The sequence below is a fragment of the Ischnura elegans genome, chromosome 12 (genome assembly GCF_921293095.1).
Source record: "Ischnura elegans chromosome 12, ioIscEleg1.1, whole genome shotgun sequence".
Taxonomy (NCBI): Eukaryota; Metazoa; Arthropoda; class Insecta; order Odonata; family Coenagrionidae; genus Ischnura; species Ischnura elegans.
The window spans coordinates 73126168-73142342 of record NC_060257.1 but is presented as its reverse complement, the minus strand read 5'-3'; the positions used below and the strand labels follow the sequence as shown (position 1 = coordinate 73142342).

The 16175-nt window shown below is 39.2% G+C and overlaps 1 protein-coding gene across 2 annotated transcripts in view; it reads left to right on the top strand.

Annotated features, from left to right (window-relative positions):
- Window positions 1-16175, top strand: part of LOC124169108 — a 221837-nt gene that overhangs the window by 66813 nt on the left and 138849 nt on the right. The window contains exon 2 of one of the 2 annotated variants that reach the window (XM_046547599.1): window positions 8011-8124. The exons of the other annotated variant lie outside the window; for it this stretch is intronic. Coding sequence (XP_046403555.1) covers window positions 8011-8124 — 114 coding nt within the window. The remainder of the gene's footprint in view (window positions 1-8010; window positions 8125-16175) is intronic. 2 annotated transcript variants of the gene reach the window in all.

Here is a 16175-nt window from a genome sequence, read left to right as displayed (position 1 = left end):
ATTATTTCACCACTGAAGTCATCAGTGTGTGACAGCTTTTGAGGGGAAGTGGGTGAAGCTAGCACTGAGAGCACTCGATTTTGCGGCATCAACACAGAGGGTTTGTGGGACAGGGTTTTTGTTGGGTTTTTTTATAGACATATCCCTGCTTGGTGCAAACAGTCTATGAGCTGGAAATATTAGCGGAAATATTTAAATCCATTATGCGGGTAAGGGGATTCTCTTTGGCAGCCCATGCGAAAATTTGAACAATTCTTCCGTGTTTGACCTCCGTAGCATACCAATAAAATACCATCTTTGGTGTTTACCATCGATGAAATATGCTGACTGTCGATCTTGATAGCAAATATCGATAGTAGATTCATTGATAAATGCTTAAGCTTGTTTTACTCACAGTGTTGACCATTACGCATCACCAGCTTTTTAAATATGTTAATCGGGCCATATTTCGTGAATCCGTCAAGTTTACTAGTTCTGTTTGATAATTGCTTAGATGACTTGAGCATGTAATCGGTTGTGGTAGGAATAAATTCGTCAAATTCCATTATGTACTGATAATTTACTTTTGCAAATTCATAGACATCCAATGGACCTTACCTTGGTTTTGTAAGTGCCGTACCTAAAAATGACTGTATTACACCCAAAACTTGTGTCAAAATCTTTAGTGTGTTAAATTGCAATATTATTTTTAATGCAGAATTAATGATAGAATTATTATTGTAAATATAGTCGCTTTATTCCGAAATATAGTATCATAATTATATGATGATTGAAAAGCGTTATTAACACCCGTTTGCTTCTCACGACAACGTCAGACGATTGTTCATTCCAAAAAAACCTCTTTACTTTCTTAAAAGAAGAGTTTTAGTGTGTTTTCACTCCTTCAAACAACTAGCCACTTTGCATCTTAAAATTCCCCTGTTGTTTTACTCAAAAACTCCCTTGTAACAGTAAATAACAGTACATAAATATCAAACGTTACACCACCATCAACATCGGAACCCAATTACACATTTTTACACGCCGAAATCAAGGATTTTGGACCTATCGAGAGGAGAGGAGATTGTGTATGCATGTATGTCATTCTGTGGAGGTCACAGTGAGAGAAAATAAGGAGGTTAGGTCGTTGAGAGGAGCGCAGAGAGAACCATGGGTAGGGGGCGGGGTGGGTTTGATGGGCGGATGGTAACGAGGGGATGTTGTTAGAGGGCGGTTTTGAGTGGTCCAGGGGATGGGAAGGGGTGAAGATAGGGTCGTCCAGGAGGATGTCCCGTTTTGGATCTTCTGTGGGGTTGCCAGGCCAAAGGAAACATTGTTGGATGTCACCCGCCGTGATGCGAGCTTTGGTTTTGTTTTCCGTCACCGCACTCTTAGGGTGCGTTAACGTAAAACGCTGGTTACAAGCGTCTTAAAACCAGCAGCTTATTACCTGCGTTTACAAGTACGGGCAATTATTGTGGTCATTCACGTAAAAATCTGGAAAAGAGTTCTAGAACTCAGTTGCCGAGATGGCATCGTCAAGTGATGATGATTTTTTTATTGGAAAACGTCGACTTAAAGCTAGACAGCAAGATAATAGTGGTGCATGATATTAATATCTGACGAATATCTCCTTCCAGCACTTTTCTACATGGGGTCTGTTGCTATGTAGTTTCAGTCTCTTTTTCCAAATGGCTGGTCTTTGAAAAATTGGCAATTTCGAAAAAAATATAATGACCATAATGCAAACATTTAGAACAACTACGATTTTATTTATTCGTTTCAGCAATATGAAATGAAAGGAGTATATTTACAGCAATAATTATATCCATCAATCAAAAGTAGTTATATCCATTTTAATTTCAAGCCCTGAAAAAGGTTTAAAAATATACTGAAACATTAGAAAAACTGCATTTTAATTTATTTGAACAAGGCCTACCAAGAAACCAATCCAAGAAACTTATTTAATACTGTTTCTAATAATCGGACGACTTTACAGACCTATGTTTAGCCAGGAGGGATGGGTAGTCTCGTGAAGGTATGGTATGGGTAAATTAAGTGTCTCTTTCGGGTACAGCGCGGGACCAGGAGTGGGTGGAGGGAATGAGGGAAAAGGATGCGGGCGATTCAACTCGTTTGTCTCTGTAACGATGTCCCTTACGAACCACCCCAACCATCTGCCTCGCCACCCACTCCTTCCAGTCGGTGTTCGTAGCCGGCCGTACCCGTACACCTCCCACTCATCTCCTCCCCTAGAGGGCGCCCCGCTGCCTTCCATTGTTTCAAAACCGCGCGGTCGAGGCTATAGTGGCTCATCGCATCCACTTCTCACACAGTTCGCCCACCTCCCTCAAAAAAGAAACCCATCCCATCACTTTCTCATCCTTTCGACACTTGCATTGTGTTCTTCCTCTCTCTTAAAAAGATTAAGGACTTTCATCTTTTATATGCTAATCAGTTGCCGAATCCAGGACTCCTCCATCTCCCCATATATGTTCGCGTCTTTCCCTGACCCTGTTGTTTCACATCACTGATCGTCTTGGAGACGGGGGCGAAGCTGTTTCATGGGGTTTGAAGTGTTATATCATCTCCTCATAATTCGAATTAGCGCTTTAATAGAGGTCTTGTTGATATTTAACGAGAGATATAGTCCAGGAAGCATTAAAATTCTTAAAAACATCACTATAAAAAAAACAATGCTAGTCATTCAAATTAGATACATTGATCTCGGATATTTTTATGAATTCGAATGAAATACCTTTGTTATTTAGGAAATTCGTCATTTCCATTCTCACTGTAAGATATAATACTTGTCATTCATATTAGAGATAATTAATTTCTTCGGATATTTTTATGAATCCTAATGTCATTTACTAAACCTTTGTCATTTAATAAAGTTATCTTTTCCAATCTGACTTGATTGAATTTCATGACATCAATCCCATAAATTGCTTTAAAATATACGCAGTTGTATACAAAACCGGATTTCATCTACTGAAAAGCGACATCCTTAGCGTTTTTTATTTTATTTTAACGTTAGTCATTGAATATTAATTATTTTCACCATCCTTATCTTAAATGATAAAATAATGATAAATGTACATTTATTTTAACCTCCGCCCTTAATGCAGTTCCTTAACGCTGGAACCGGAGTTATGGTGACTAAGACGGTGCACTCCTTGCGGCTTTATCCAGGCATTCATCCACGATCAGGGAATGTAGTAGGACAGGGAGCAGGAGAGAAGACAAAGGAAATTCCGCCAAGAAATTTGCATCCCATTAATTCGACCGTTTCCTCCACACGAATTGGCCACAACGAGTTACTGCTTCTACGTTGGCCTCACCCAGCGCCTTGTGTAGTAATCTTGATTGCTGCATTTGTCGGCTGTGTGCAGTTCCACGGAATATTCCTATGGAACAAAAGATGCAGGCGTCCACCGTTGTCCGAGGAAAAACAGGAGCGGACCGCACCCTCAAGATTAGAGGGAAATATAAGGGATTGTAACTCGTTTACATATCATCGCCTGCCTCTTGATTTCCTCTGAAGAGTGTCTCGCCTTCTGAATTCATTTAGCGTATCCATATTGTCAGCCATGAAGGATTCATTTGAAATTTTCATCCCGTATTTTAGGTTAATACCTCTAAACTTTAATCCTGTTAGCGATGATTTTTCGACGGAAATGCACTAAATCTTTGCGAAAGATAATTAGGCTTATTATTGACAAAAATTAACTACCATTCTTCTGTATGGGAAAAGATGCTCCATTCATGGAGCAGAGCAAATCCCATATTCAGTTTCGCACTATCAGTATTGCCAAAGATCTTTAGCATTTTTCATTTTAGTTAGCCGATTGTTTAGTTAGCACCAGTAATAAGCTAACCATATCATTCCTTTCATGCAAAAATGTAATTATTTAAAAAAAAATTGTAACGAAAATCGTAAGATAGTGGTCCAACCATTTCTTCTGTTATCGCTATGAGGACAAGATACTACCTGAAAGAAATTGCTAACGTAATACACATTTCAAAACTCTGATTAATTTCCTTGCGCGGGTAAGCGAGGCGTACTTCCATTTCTCCAGTAATCTTCTTGGAGCATGAGTGAGAGTAGGTAATTGGTCCTCGACCTTTAGCCCTTTTTATGATCTTAAAACTCTCCGAGTGAATTCGTCGTTTCTCGTGCAATGAATGACTGTGACGTGCGCCCAGTTGACCCCAAGGGTTCACCCCGCGTGCGAAGGGGGCACCAATTCCGGTCCACGTGGGAGGCTGTGCCGAGAAGGAGATCCCGTTTCAAGCGATGGGTGGAAGCATTCATTTATCCCGAAACGAAGCTCCCGATCTTGCAGGCACACCCACGCGCTCCACCAGGCCCTCACCAAGTCACGTTCTCACGTCCCTCGTCCAATTCCAAACATATGGGGTCTAATTTAGGATATGCAGACAATTGTGCAGGACTGCCGCAGTTGGGTATATTTGTGGAGACTGCGAAGTACGTTAGCGCCCGGTAATGGGCAGAATATGAGACGTTTTATTTCTGGGTCGTAGGTTCGAGCTCCGAGTAGGGAGATTTTTTTTTCTCTGTGAAAATGGGTTGCATTTATCGCTCGCAATGGTCTTTACATAGACATTTGTGCAAGCAAACAATTAACAACTGTACTATCCAAAAATTAGCAACTTTTCAAGCCAAAAATTAACAACTATACAAGCCTAATATTAATAGCATTACAAGCCAATAATTGACAAATAAATCAGCCAAAAATTAAGACAAGCGCGAATAACGATGCCTCTGGTGTAGTAGATAACTTACCCAGGTGGGACTCGAACCCTCGACCTTCAGGTGAGAAGGAGAGAAATTCACCCCACAGTCACCAAGGCCGGAAAATAATGTCCTATTGATTGATTTGCGAATTTTCGTTGAGACACCTCTTAAGTGCCAAAATGTTGTCCTTCGTCATTCCGACCTCTTAACAAAGTTCGATAGATATGATTACATAGGAGAGATATTTTGCCGAACGGTTGTGTACATGGATTTGTTTTTCTCCCCAGTAAAAAGTAATTATATAGATGCTAGGAGGGACGCAGTCAAATCTCTCGCCGCGCGTACCAAATTATAGGTATTTTGACTGTATTCTCTTATTAGTTAGCGGATAGTGTTCCATTGATTCCATGCATAATCCATACACTTTGTGAAACGGGTACAATTCTCACGTTTTATTTAGAATCGCGAAAGGCTCATGGTTGTATATAAATATTTGAAATAAAAATCTCTTTAAAAGTTTCATTGTTTTTATTGAAGTACTTTCATACCACTTCAAATCAACGTTAAAACGTGTAGCCACATTTATTTGAATACAGCGCCGTTACACTCACTAACGTCACTTCCTGCCTAGCCGCTCATCCTCCCAACATATCCCCCCTGTCCCATAATCGCCACCCGCCCACCTTAACATGTCTAAGCCCAAACGGCCCTTGGACCGTCACGTAGCCCAGCAATCCACAGCTTCCTCCGTCCGCCCTTGCATCTGTCTTTTACCCTCTCCACGAGCGTTGAACACTCTTCCCTGCCCGTAACCATAGCACTCATTTCATCCCATCTGAATTGCAGCCCACCGTTTGCTCTCTCCTGCACCAACTCGACACCCTTCCTCGGCTGTCCGATCTATTCTTGACGGGATAGTCCCCTCACTGTAACAGAGGAAGGATAGAAAACTCACGAACTCATTTTGAATTATATGGCATTCTATTCAAGGTTTTCTTGGATGAGTAACCATTGCTATTAACCTAATAGTTATTTAAGTATACCGGGACTAGCCACGGTGATAACTTTTACGGAGTCACCCACAATGCACAAATTGCGCAGTAAAACGAATTGTGGTAAATTGTGTAGTAAACGTAATAGTTATTCATCCAATAATGAGAAAGGATAGGTTGAAACAAAGCAAGATTGATAAAAAAAGGCAAGTTGCCGAGGTATTCTTATAAGATCGTGGTCATAATTTTAACAAAATGTGTTCTTTTTTGTTTTTATTTTATGAGCATGAATTTTTATGAAAATTGATATGTCCGGGGAAGAAAAAATGCTGATATTATTTTAGTTCAGAGGCCATGCTAGATTAACTCAACATATTCGTGTTATGGCTCACTCTTAATTTTTTTGTCATTAAATGGAAATTGATATTTTCGTATCAGTTCGGACGAGAGAGATTTTTTTAGTTTGCTCGCCAGCATTTGGACGAATTCTCAACATAATATTTAGGGAACCAAGTATGCAGTCATTTATGGGTGACGTTCGTACGTACTGCCCGATGCGATATAATTCTATTAACGAATGATGTCAAAATAATGATTTTTATAAAATCATGACAGAGTTTTTATGTTTAATTTGGTTGGATAATTAAAGAATATGTATTCAATCAAAATGGTAGATTGTGTGAAAAAGGGATCTTAACACTATTGGTGCCAGCCTTTTATATCCTACCCCACACTCCAGTGCTGGGAATTTTTCCCAAATTTGAGGAATGTTTAATAATTTTACTACAGGGCGTAGAAAGTTGAAATAATAACAGCCGTATCTAAGACTCTACCGTTGAGTGTATTTTCTATGCACTAACTTGTCTAGAGAACAATTCTGGGTAGATATCCGAGGGTAATATTACGGCGGCAATATAAAGAACTTTCGAATTCAAACAGACGTAATATTTCTGCGAAGTTTCTCGAGAACGTAATGTAACGTCAATCAGTGGCGCAGTGAGGGGGAAATTTGGGGATAAAACCCCCCCAAAGCTCAGAATTTTTATAAGTTTAATCCATTTTACTTAATTGGATTAATATTACTTAAAGAATAGTGTAAATATTAATAAAGTATCCCTCCGGAAGCCATAAAACTCACCATTTTGAACCATTTATCTTTAAAATTTTCTGAAGGAGTGCCCCCCCACCTCCCGCTTACCCTAGCGGGTATTCCACCCCCCCCCCCAGAACCCAAGTATTAGTTGTACCTAAAAACCCCCTCTAGCCTTAATTCCTAGCTGCGCCCCTAACGTCAATAGCACTATAAGTACGAATACAAGGATCAAGAACTTTGCTATCAAGAACTTTGCGATCCTTGTATTCGTGCTATTATGGATTTCCACCAAGTTACGCCCTCTACGATTAATTAAGCACTATAAGTGTTAAATATGATTTAATGCTTTCCCGGCGAATAATATGGGTAAACTTTTCTCGGGATTCCCACCGGGTTAATGTTTTTATATCGGCCAACGTTTCAAGTACCGTCTCGGCAATCATCTTCAGGGATGAATATTGCAATATCTTCAGGGCTCAATATTCAGCCCTGGAGATGATCGCCGAGACGGTACTTGAAACGTTGGCCGATATAAAAACATTAACCCGGTGGGAATCCCGAGAAAAGTTTACCCACTATAAGTGTTAATTTACAGGGTCAGTATGTATTCACGAATACTGAGCGTGCTTTAGTAAGTTTCTCTATCACCTTCACTTGCAAGGACAAGGGTCGCATAAATATAGTACCAGGATACAGGCTCCTCCCCCTCACAAAGCCACCCTCTTCACCAACCGAGACCATTCATCAATTGAAGATCATTTGTCCCCCATCCCTCAGGCTCTGTTAACTATTCTCACCCCCATTTCCTCAGGGCTGTTTGCGTTATATTCCCCCAACGGTCGCCCTAGCAGTTCCGCGTTGATTTACGCTCCCTTGGCGTGCGCTCGAAGACACTTTACGACCTAAGCTCACGACGAATCATACCGGACGCCAAATGCATGCGCGTTATTACACAAATACATCCTGTCTCAATCCTATAGCGGAGCTCGACTTTATTGCACTAAAGAGCGAAATTTATCCCCGGTTGTCACGCGACTATATGCTAATGTTTCTCCCACTTCCTGCACGAAAAGCGTGTCGATGCGAAATGACTCTTTTTGGGGGATACCGTTAAGATATCCGTGACTTGAAGATGTTATAACTTCCCACCTCTAATCCGTTTATGCTTTTGATACTATTGACAGATACACCCCCGAGGATATATCGGCGGAACATTGAGTAAACTGAGGCTGGATATGCGTCGGAATGCCTCAGGTCAAGCTAGGACGAAAGGCGTTCGCGGCATTTTTGAACCAAAGGTGGGTCTAAAGAGCTTTTAGCGGTTATTTTTCATCCTTAGTATATATTTTTTTTGGAGGAGAACGGTTGATTAACTGAAGAAGATATATATAAGAAATAAAAATTTTGCTACAAATTGCAAACGTCTATTTCGCGGAATAGATCTGCAGTAGCTTAGCTCACCACTAAATTATCCTTAATTCAAATTTAAATTCTTAGAAATTATGTGACAATTTTCCGACGTTGACTCAATTTTCGGGTAGCAATACAAACTATTAGCAAGCTTATTATGTGAATGATAATTCTGATGACAATATAAGACCATATTTCATGGATGCTGAAATGCTAATGGCATTCAATTATTCTACGTATTATCGGTGCTGCTAATCAAGAATTTCTTCTGAAATTAATATTTTATCGATTAAACTCTATTCTTTAGCGACTTACTAAAGAATATTTCGACCTCTTCGGCTGGCGTATCGAATTTTGTTGAGGATGACATTAGCATTTGCAAATTGAATCTTTGAGTTTTCCCAAATCGCTGCGGGTAATCCCGCGATGATAGCTGATTTTATTCTTACATGAGCGATAAAAGGAGAGGCTCTAACTCAAACGTCATTTTCCCATAAATTTCGATTAAAGAGGATACCTGTGCCTTATCTTATCTATAAGAGATTGACATTATTTTTCTACTGAAAGATTAACAGTGAACTAATCCTCTTTTCGCTCATCTTATCACCAAAAATTGGCTGAATATTACTTTTATTTCAAAAAATAGATGTGGAGTGACATAGTTCAGACTACTGTATTATCTATAGTTGAGGTTTAAATTAATTTAAGTTGAAATCATAAAACAAGGGTCAGGATTGAATTTTATATCGTCAATGTTATTCCATCTCTTGAATTTGATTTATATTTAACGGTACAGCTAAAAATCTTAATGTTTTAACCAGTATACACTTTTAAAACCATATTTCCCTGAATAAATATCCCGATCCTCGATTATGCAAGACCTTTGATTAATTATGGATCATTTTCTTGCTAATTCCCGCTGATGATAGAGTGACGTTCTTTGTCAACACAAAATATGCTACTCTACGCCCTGCATCAACGAGATTTGGGACTCTTCCAATCCCAAAATCATTTAATACGCGATTTCGTAAGGATTTTCTAGGGACTGTTGAAGTAAATAGTACAACAATCAGAGAGATAGAAATCAAGGTTTTAAAAATTTATCTACCAGAAGCCATTCGCACCTCCAGGTGGTTAAAAACGTATGATTTATGTGGTCAATTAAATTGAAACGTGAAGCTTGTACTTGACGGAAGGGCTCCATATTAGCAATGAAAGACACTTCGTTACTTCCACAATTTATTTAAAAATTATCACCGTTTTTTGACGCATGTAAAAAGTTTCGAAACATCAAAAGAAACCTATATGGAATTATCCGGTAGAGTCATGGGGGTCTAAAGTTCGTGAAAGCTCAAATGAGTTTTTGATTCCGAATTTTAGGATGTATGATAGCATGCTGCGAAAAAGGGAGTTCAATTTGTGTGCCAGTTTTTGCGTTGGAGATGAGACGTGATATAACAGATCTGACGGAATGATTGATCTCATGTATTTTAAGGAGGCCATAGAACCTCAGTAGTTAAGGGTTCATATCCATAAGACCACGTTTCTCTCTCTTTCAATAGAAAACCACACCTGTGGAGCACTTGTTTCATTTTTCTCTGGTACACAGGGGTCGGATCACGTATTCACAAATGTTATCATCAATTAATCTTTGACAATTCATGGTTAGAGATGCGTGAAAATCGCAAATGCGATAAATGCGATGTGCGCAAATAAATGCGACACGGATGCGATGACTGGACTTTTATGATATTTTACGTAAATTTGCCTTTTCGACGGCAAAATTCGTACATTTTGTGCCGAGCGCAGTTTAAATGCTCCGCCGACACTCACCGCTTAAAGCATGTGTGCGTCTGACCAGCTGCTAGTTGGCTGGGACTTTACGTGACCGCGAACTACATGTGGGCCCGGGCAAGCTACACCTCCGCCACTATATGTCTTATTCCTCAATTTCTTATTGTTCTACAACATCTTTATCAAAATATTCTGCATTTTGTCATATACCTGTGTTTCACTACATTTCATCGTCATCTATCTCATTATGAAAATAAAAAATAGACGCTACAAAATGCTATAAACTGTTATTGAAAGTGCGATAAAATAAAAATGAAAGTGCGATTTTCACGTATCTCTATTCATGGTATATTCCTCTCAGTCTAAAATATTTGGTCGTAATTTCTATGCTTAAACTGAAGTCGGAGCTGGAGACGCGCGCAATTGCAGAGATATGGCAGGGAAGGAAGGAGCAGGTAAATTGGTTACAGAGCGTGGTTTTGCTCGACCATACTCCTTCAGCTTCCCTCTCCACCTTCCTCTGAATTCTTCATTCTCCCCCCTACTCACTCCGCTAGTCCTTCCTGTCTCTTTCCTTCTAACCCTCTCCATCCTGGTGTCATCTTTTTTATTCCTTCAACCCAGCTCGGCGCCCTCCCGGTATACGACTTCCTCCCTAGCTCCCCATCCACGACGTCACTTTCCATTGAATAACTTTTGTCTTCGGTCACATTCCGGTAAAACTGTGGCATTACCGTGAGAGTTTTCATGTGCGATTGATAGTATTCTATGAGTGATTTGTCGTCATAAAGCAAGCACATGCCGCGGAAATTAAGAATGGTGACAAAATCGGTATGTGTGCCACTTTTTTTGTTAAAAACACTTTGACAGTTAAATAGATTTCTAAGCTATCGATCGCCTCCAGTGTTTCCATTGTTTGATCGTAATCAGTTTTTGAAATGGACAGTTTTTCCTTTAGTTTTTGAGCTTGAATGATTGACTGAACTAAGCCAGAAATATTAGCTCTATATACTATCTGTACTGATAATCAAGAATTGTTTCGTAGATGAATATTTTATCGTTTAATTTTGTACTTTAGCGGCTTAACGAAGCCTATTCCGACCTCTTCGGCAGACTGACATAGAATTTTATCTGATATCCCAACTTTTTTTATGAAAGATGAATAAATCATACTCTACGGTGGACAAAATTAAAAGCTTTTAACTAGTTTACACTTAAAAAATCCCATTTACCAAAATGCATAGGTATACAGCCCCTGGATTTTGATAAACCTGAGATTATTTTGGTAAACCTTTTTGCTTATTCCTGCTGATGATAAGTGACACGCTTTTTTAACTCTAACTTTGCAGCATTAAAAAAATCGAATTCAATTTTATTGGATTGCAGTTCATCGCAATAGTGATTCTCACGCTTACTCGAACCTTCTCTTCGTTTTCCATCGCTCTTAATGACAAATTCTCCGAGAAACTGATACTCCCGGGCAGTGCGTAGCATTTCAAGGTTCTGTTAGAGGCAATGAATCTCTCTTCCTGCCCCTCCTGGATTCCGCGGAAACGTCTTTCTCGTCAAGCGACAAATAAGCTCGCTCGTTAATTCTGCTTTCGTGTTCATGGATCTCGGAGGAAGTTGAGAATTTGCGACATTAATGAGGGATAAATTGCACTGAGAATACGCCGCAATCACTAATATCCGTACACATCTTTTGTGAGTCTTATACTCTATATTTCTTAATATTTGAACAAAATATTTCATTTTTCTATTCTATGTGAAACTATCACGGCTAACTTTGAGGATCGACTGTTGATCTTCACTCGAATTCCTTTACCTAAACCTTACGAAACCTTGACGTTAGTATTGATAAACCTTTATCTTTGATTTTACTAAGTGCTCTTCCGTTATCTGTGAGAATCGGTTGAACTTAACTTACATAGCCTTTCCATTCATATCGGTTCAGGTAGTAGACATCGCTCAAACCGTAATTACCATAATTATAACTTTGTATGTTGCAACTAGTACTCTTTGTGACGCTAATCTGCATCCACATTCTACCCTGTAAGCTATCTCAATAGACTTGTGGCGGGAAGTGTTAGAATACAAGCCGTTTAAATAGTAAAAGGATAATATTCTCTAAAGAAGTTTTGCCTAGCAATTATTAAAGTCCTTTACTGTTCATGGAAAAAATAATTCCCATACTTAACTGTCCAGCAAAATATGTCTCTTAGTTTTTCGTTTTTGTCGGACACGTAAATATAGTGTGATTCTAATATGATATTCTTCCTATCAGTCTGAAAATTTGATTTTTATTAAGTTCACGGACTAAGTTTATCTGCGCTGGATCCCATATGTACACTGCATATTCAAGGTGTTGGCGGACGAGTGCGAAATAGCACCTCTCTTTTAATTTTTCATCTCAAAATCTTCTCACAACATGAGACGAGATTGACATCTTCAGAGCTCTACCACAAAGATTTCTTGTGTACAGTGCTCCTCACTATAGGTCCTAAGTTATCGTAACTCCCACATATTTCACTCCATCTGCCGCCTTTTCTTAGCCAGGATGATTTGGTTCAAAATGGGTATTTGCATGGTCTTCATGCGCAGATGGATTCCATCCAGTTTCTTCGGTCGGGTATTCCTCGCAACTGGTCGGTGGAAATAAATCTTCGTTTTCAAGTCTTACCGCGTTTCCTTGAACGAACCGTCCACATTACGCATTCCACTCGGTGAATAGCTGTGTCTTTGGCGCCGACAGCACTTTTACTCCTGCCGCCGCAAACGCAACGCATGGAAACTTTATGACCAGAGGACGTTATTGGATGCGTACAAATTTATTCATAAGTTTAAGTTATACTAAGCATTATGCGGGTGAGGTGAGGAAAATTTTCAATGAGGTAATATACACTGTACGAGAGCATTGGAAAAGGTAAGATAAGGTCATTTGACTCTGGGAACATATAATCGATACATTATCGCTAAAAAGTATGATTATAGTATTGTGATATTAAACTTAGAAACTAGACGTCGCTAATATAAAAACTAAGAAAATTAAATGTAAGCATTTTTTTACCAAGTATCTGCAATATAAATGTTTTAGCAAAGCGATCAAGATGCCTATATCCTTTTAATCTTTTTTAGGCTTTGAAAAAACTTTTATTCGCGATAATATTGTTGGACTTTCATTTCAATTTTTTTCAATAAAGAAAAACCAAGCGAGTCATAAACTGCTCTGAGTACATTCACTTCCTTATCTTAGAGTCTTTCTTGCCTTGTGGGTGAGCAGGAGCACATGGAATCATTTCATTACTCGCTAAGTTACGTTTGCTTCTCTGTCTCGGTCTGGTTGGCACTAAGGTCACTCATGAAGTCTCAAAGGAGGCTGAATAAAGCAAAAGGAACTTGGAATAAAAGCTCGTCTTACTTTTACCGCGAAATTTCTTTCAAAGTTCTCAGAGCACCGGAAATCATATTGCCGTGTAGAGAGCTTTGAAGTTGAAGAATTGGGTTGAGCAAGTGAAAAGCCGCAGCAAATATTTTAGTGGTGATATTAAGAGCGTGTTTGAGGCGTAAACCGTAGAGCTGCTGGTAAAGAATACTCTTTGAAGTGATTCTAGAATGTCTCACAGAAATTGCTCTCTGGATGGATTTAAAGCCCTATGAAATATTTTTTAGCATAATCTTTCCTGCCGTTTTTAAAAGACTTCTTTTCGAATATCAGTGTTGGAGAGGGATGGTTCTCGTATAGCTATGAAGAAAATTGAATATGTGATGGCGCGCGTGTGGTATTTTTCGGTAAGGACGGGAATATTACAATCGAAGTACAATATATGCCCGAATGGTATTGATATAGGCAATTACTTCATCGATACAAAAACACATTGATTTTTTCAAATATGCTAGTGTGAATTTTTTTTAACATGTTATATAAAAAAATCACCGAGTTTCTCCATGTGAAATTAAGAGTCCAATTTAAAATCAGATGTAATAATTCAAAATCGACGCCATTACTCAAATTTAGCGAGCATTACCAGCCTCGCAAACTCTTTTTTGAACTTCATCTAGGGTTTGCTCTAGTTCATATTATGGTATTCACGCTGCGGAAACATGTCGGTACTCACTGCACGAGCCTGTAATTTGCATGCTATTCTTTTATTACTGCCGTAAATAACGTGCCAATTTAAGTAATAACGCTCCATTCATCCGCTAGTATTCCTGTTGGTAGGCGTGGATGTCATACTCCATCAAATTTGGTCGTAGTCTGTCTGTTTTCATTGATGCAATCAGTGGGAGCTGGATCTCTATATGCTCTCCGCAGATGTGTCGACCGAACCTCGATCGGAGCTTATTTTTTCCTGGAAACTCAATAGCACTCGCATCACTTTTAATAGATTCGCGCCGTTCTTGTGAAACTGACGCGGTTTACTCAGCAGCGCAAACGTTTACATAGATCTCCCATATACATCCGCAACCCTCTTTGCCGTTTTAACACGCGTCATGACCGTCTTGGACGCACTCCAGATCACGTAAAGCTCATAAACAACCCGAGTGCTCCCAATAGTGCACAGATTGGCAGGTTAAACAGAGAGATATGGAAAGTTGTCATGTTTAAGTTACTAGTCATCGGAGATGGTAATTTTTTATAAATCCTACATGATGTTTTGCGGTGAGAACCACGTTTTAGGAGCCTCACCGGAAAGAGTAACTTTGGTGACGGGTAAATTCATTGTCATAAAGTACAACTTTCTCTTTAATTAAAGGGAGTTATAGTATTTTTGATGGGAAACTTTTGAAAGAAAACTTATAATATTTGATAAACTATTTATAAAATAGCAAATACAGTTGTCTTTAAAATCAAACTACCTATCTGTCTAACGCTGAGGGAAAAATAATTACTATTTGCTGGAGTAGAACGGATTGTGGAGAATAGGAGGTGAACACATTCATATGAAAAAAATGTACCTTTTAAATTAAATTGCAAAAGCAGATGCATGGGTGCATTGATGGCTAGAAAAAGTTCTCCAGTAAAAATATGCAGCATTCTCTAACTAGACCTGAAGGCAAGAATACCAAGAGATACATACGATATATCTAAATTTACTCGCACATTCCCGCGGAATTGTTATACTGCGTTACAGGATGATAGCCTTTCTTATTCGTAAAACTGCAACCTGCATAAGTGATCGTGCGTTAGTGTGTCTTAAGTGCTTTGAGCCGTTGTGCATGAATATAGTAGGTGTAAGGTACGGCGCCGCCCGCGACATCAAGCGTCAGGCGTCAGGCGAAAGCTTGAGTTAATGCGCTACCCAGCCACCTGACAGCGTGTAATTTGCCATTGTGCCGTCCGGTGGGGCGTAGTGGTCGCAAAAGTGGTGGTTTCAAGGCAAATGCACTACTGTAACCTGTTATCTTATGGAAGCCGATAACTTAGTTCAGGAAGCAGTGTTTTTTTTTCCTTTCAAAATTCAAAATATTTAGAGACACTCATGCTTATTTCGTGACATAGGCTCATTGGATAGCTTTTCAAGTTTCTCTTATGCATTAAGGTACATATATGTTGTGGCTGTAACCATGGGCGTACCGAGCGAGGGGCAGGAGGGGGCAGCTGCCCCCCTAGAATCAAAAATCGCCAATGCCTTTAAGGAAAGTAATATTTTTTCAAGCAAATACTTTTAAAAACTAATGAAGAGCTGTTACATTTCCCTTAAAATGTTGATTTCATTCATCTTTGCATGCTTAAATCTTACCTACAACTTGGACAACCATGGCTTGCCCCCCCCCCCCCCCCCTCCCCCAATAGTTTTGATTCTGAGTATGCCCTTGGCTGTAACATAATTAGAACATTAAACTGAAGAACTATTCATAAGGTTATGAGGTTATTCAACTGGTGTAACTAGGAGATTCGATACAGATTACCCTTTATCGTGTCTGGTGTTTGTTAAATAATTGGCTCTGCACATCGGAAGATTTCAAACCGGAACAATTGGCATTATTTTTATTGCTGCTCATTCCATGTCAGTAAATCATTCTTTTCATACGAAATTTTATTCTCTAGCTTATATTTTTGGCACGATTCCTTCAGTTCTTCAACTCAACTGAAAGAAATAAATAATTAAAAAGGAGAATACTAAGCAATGGTCGAAAGATCACA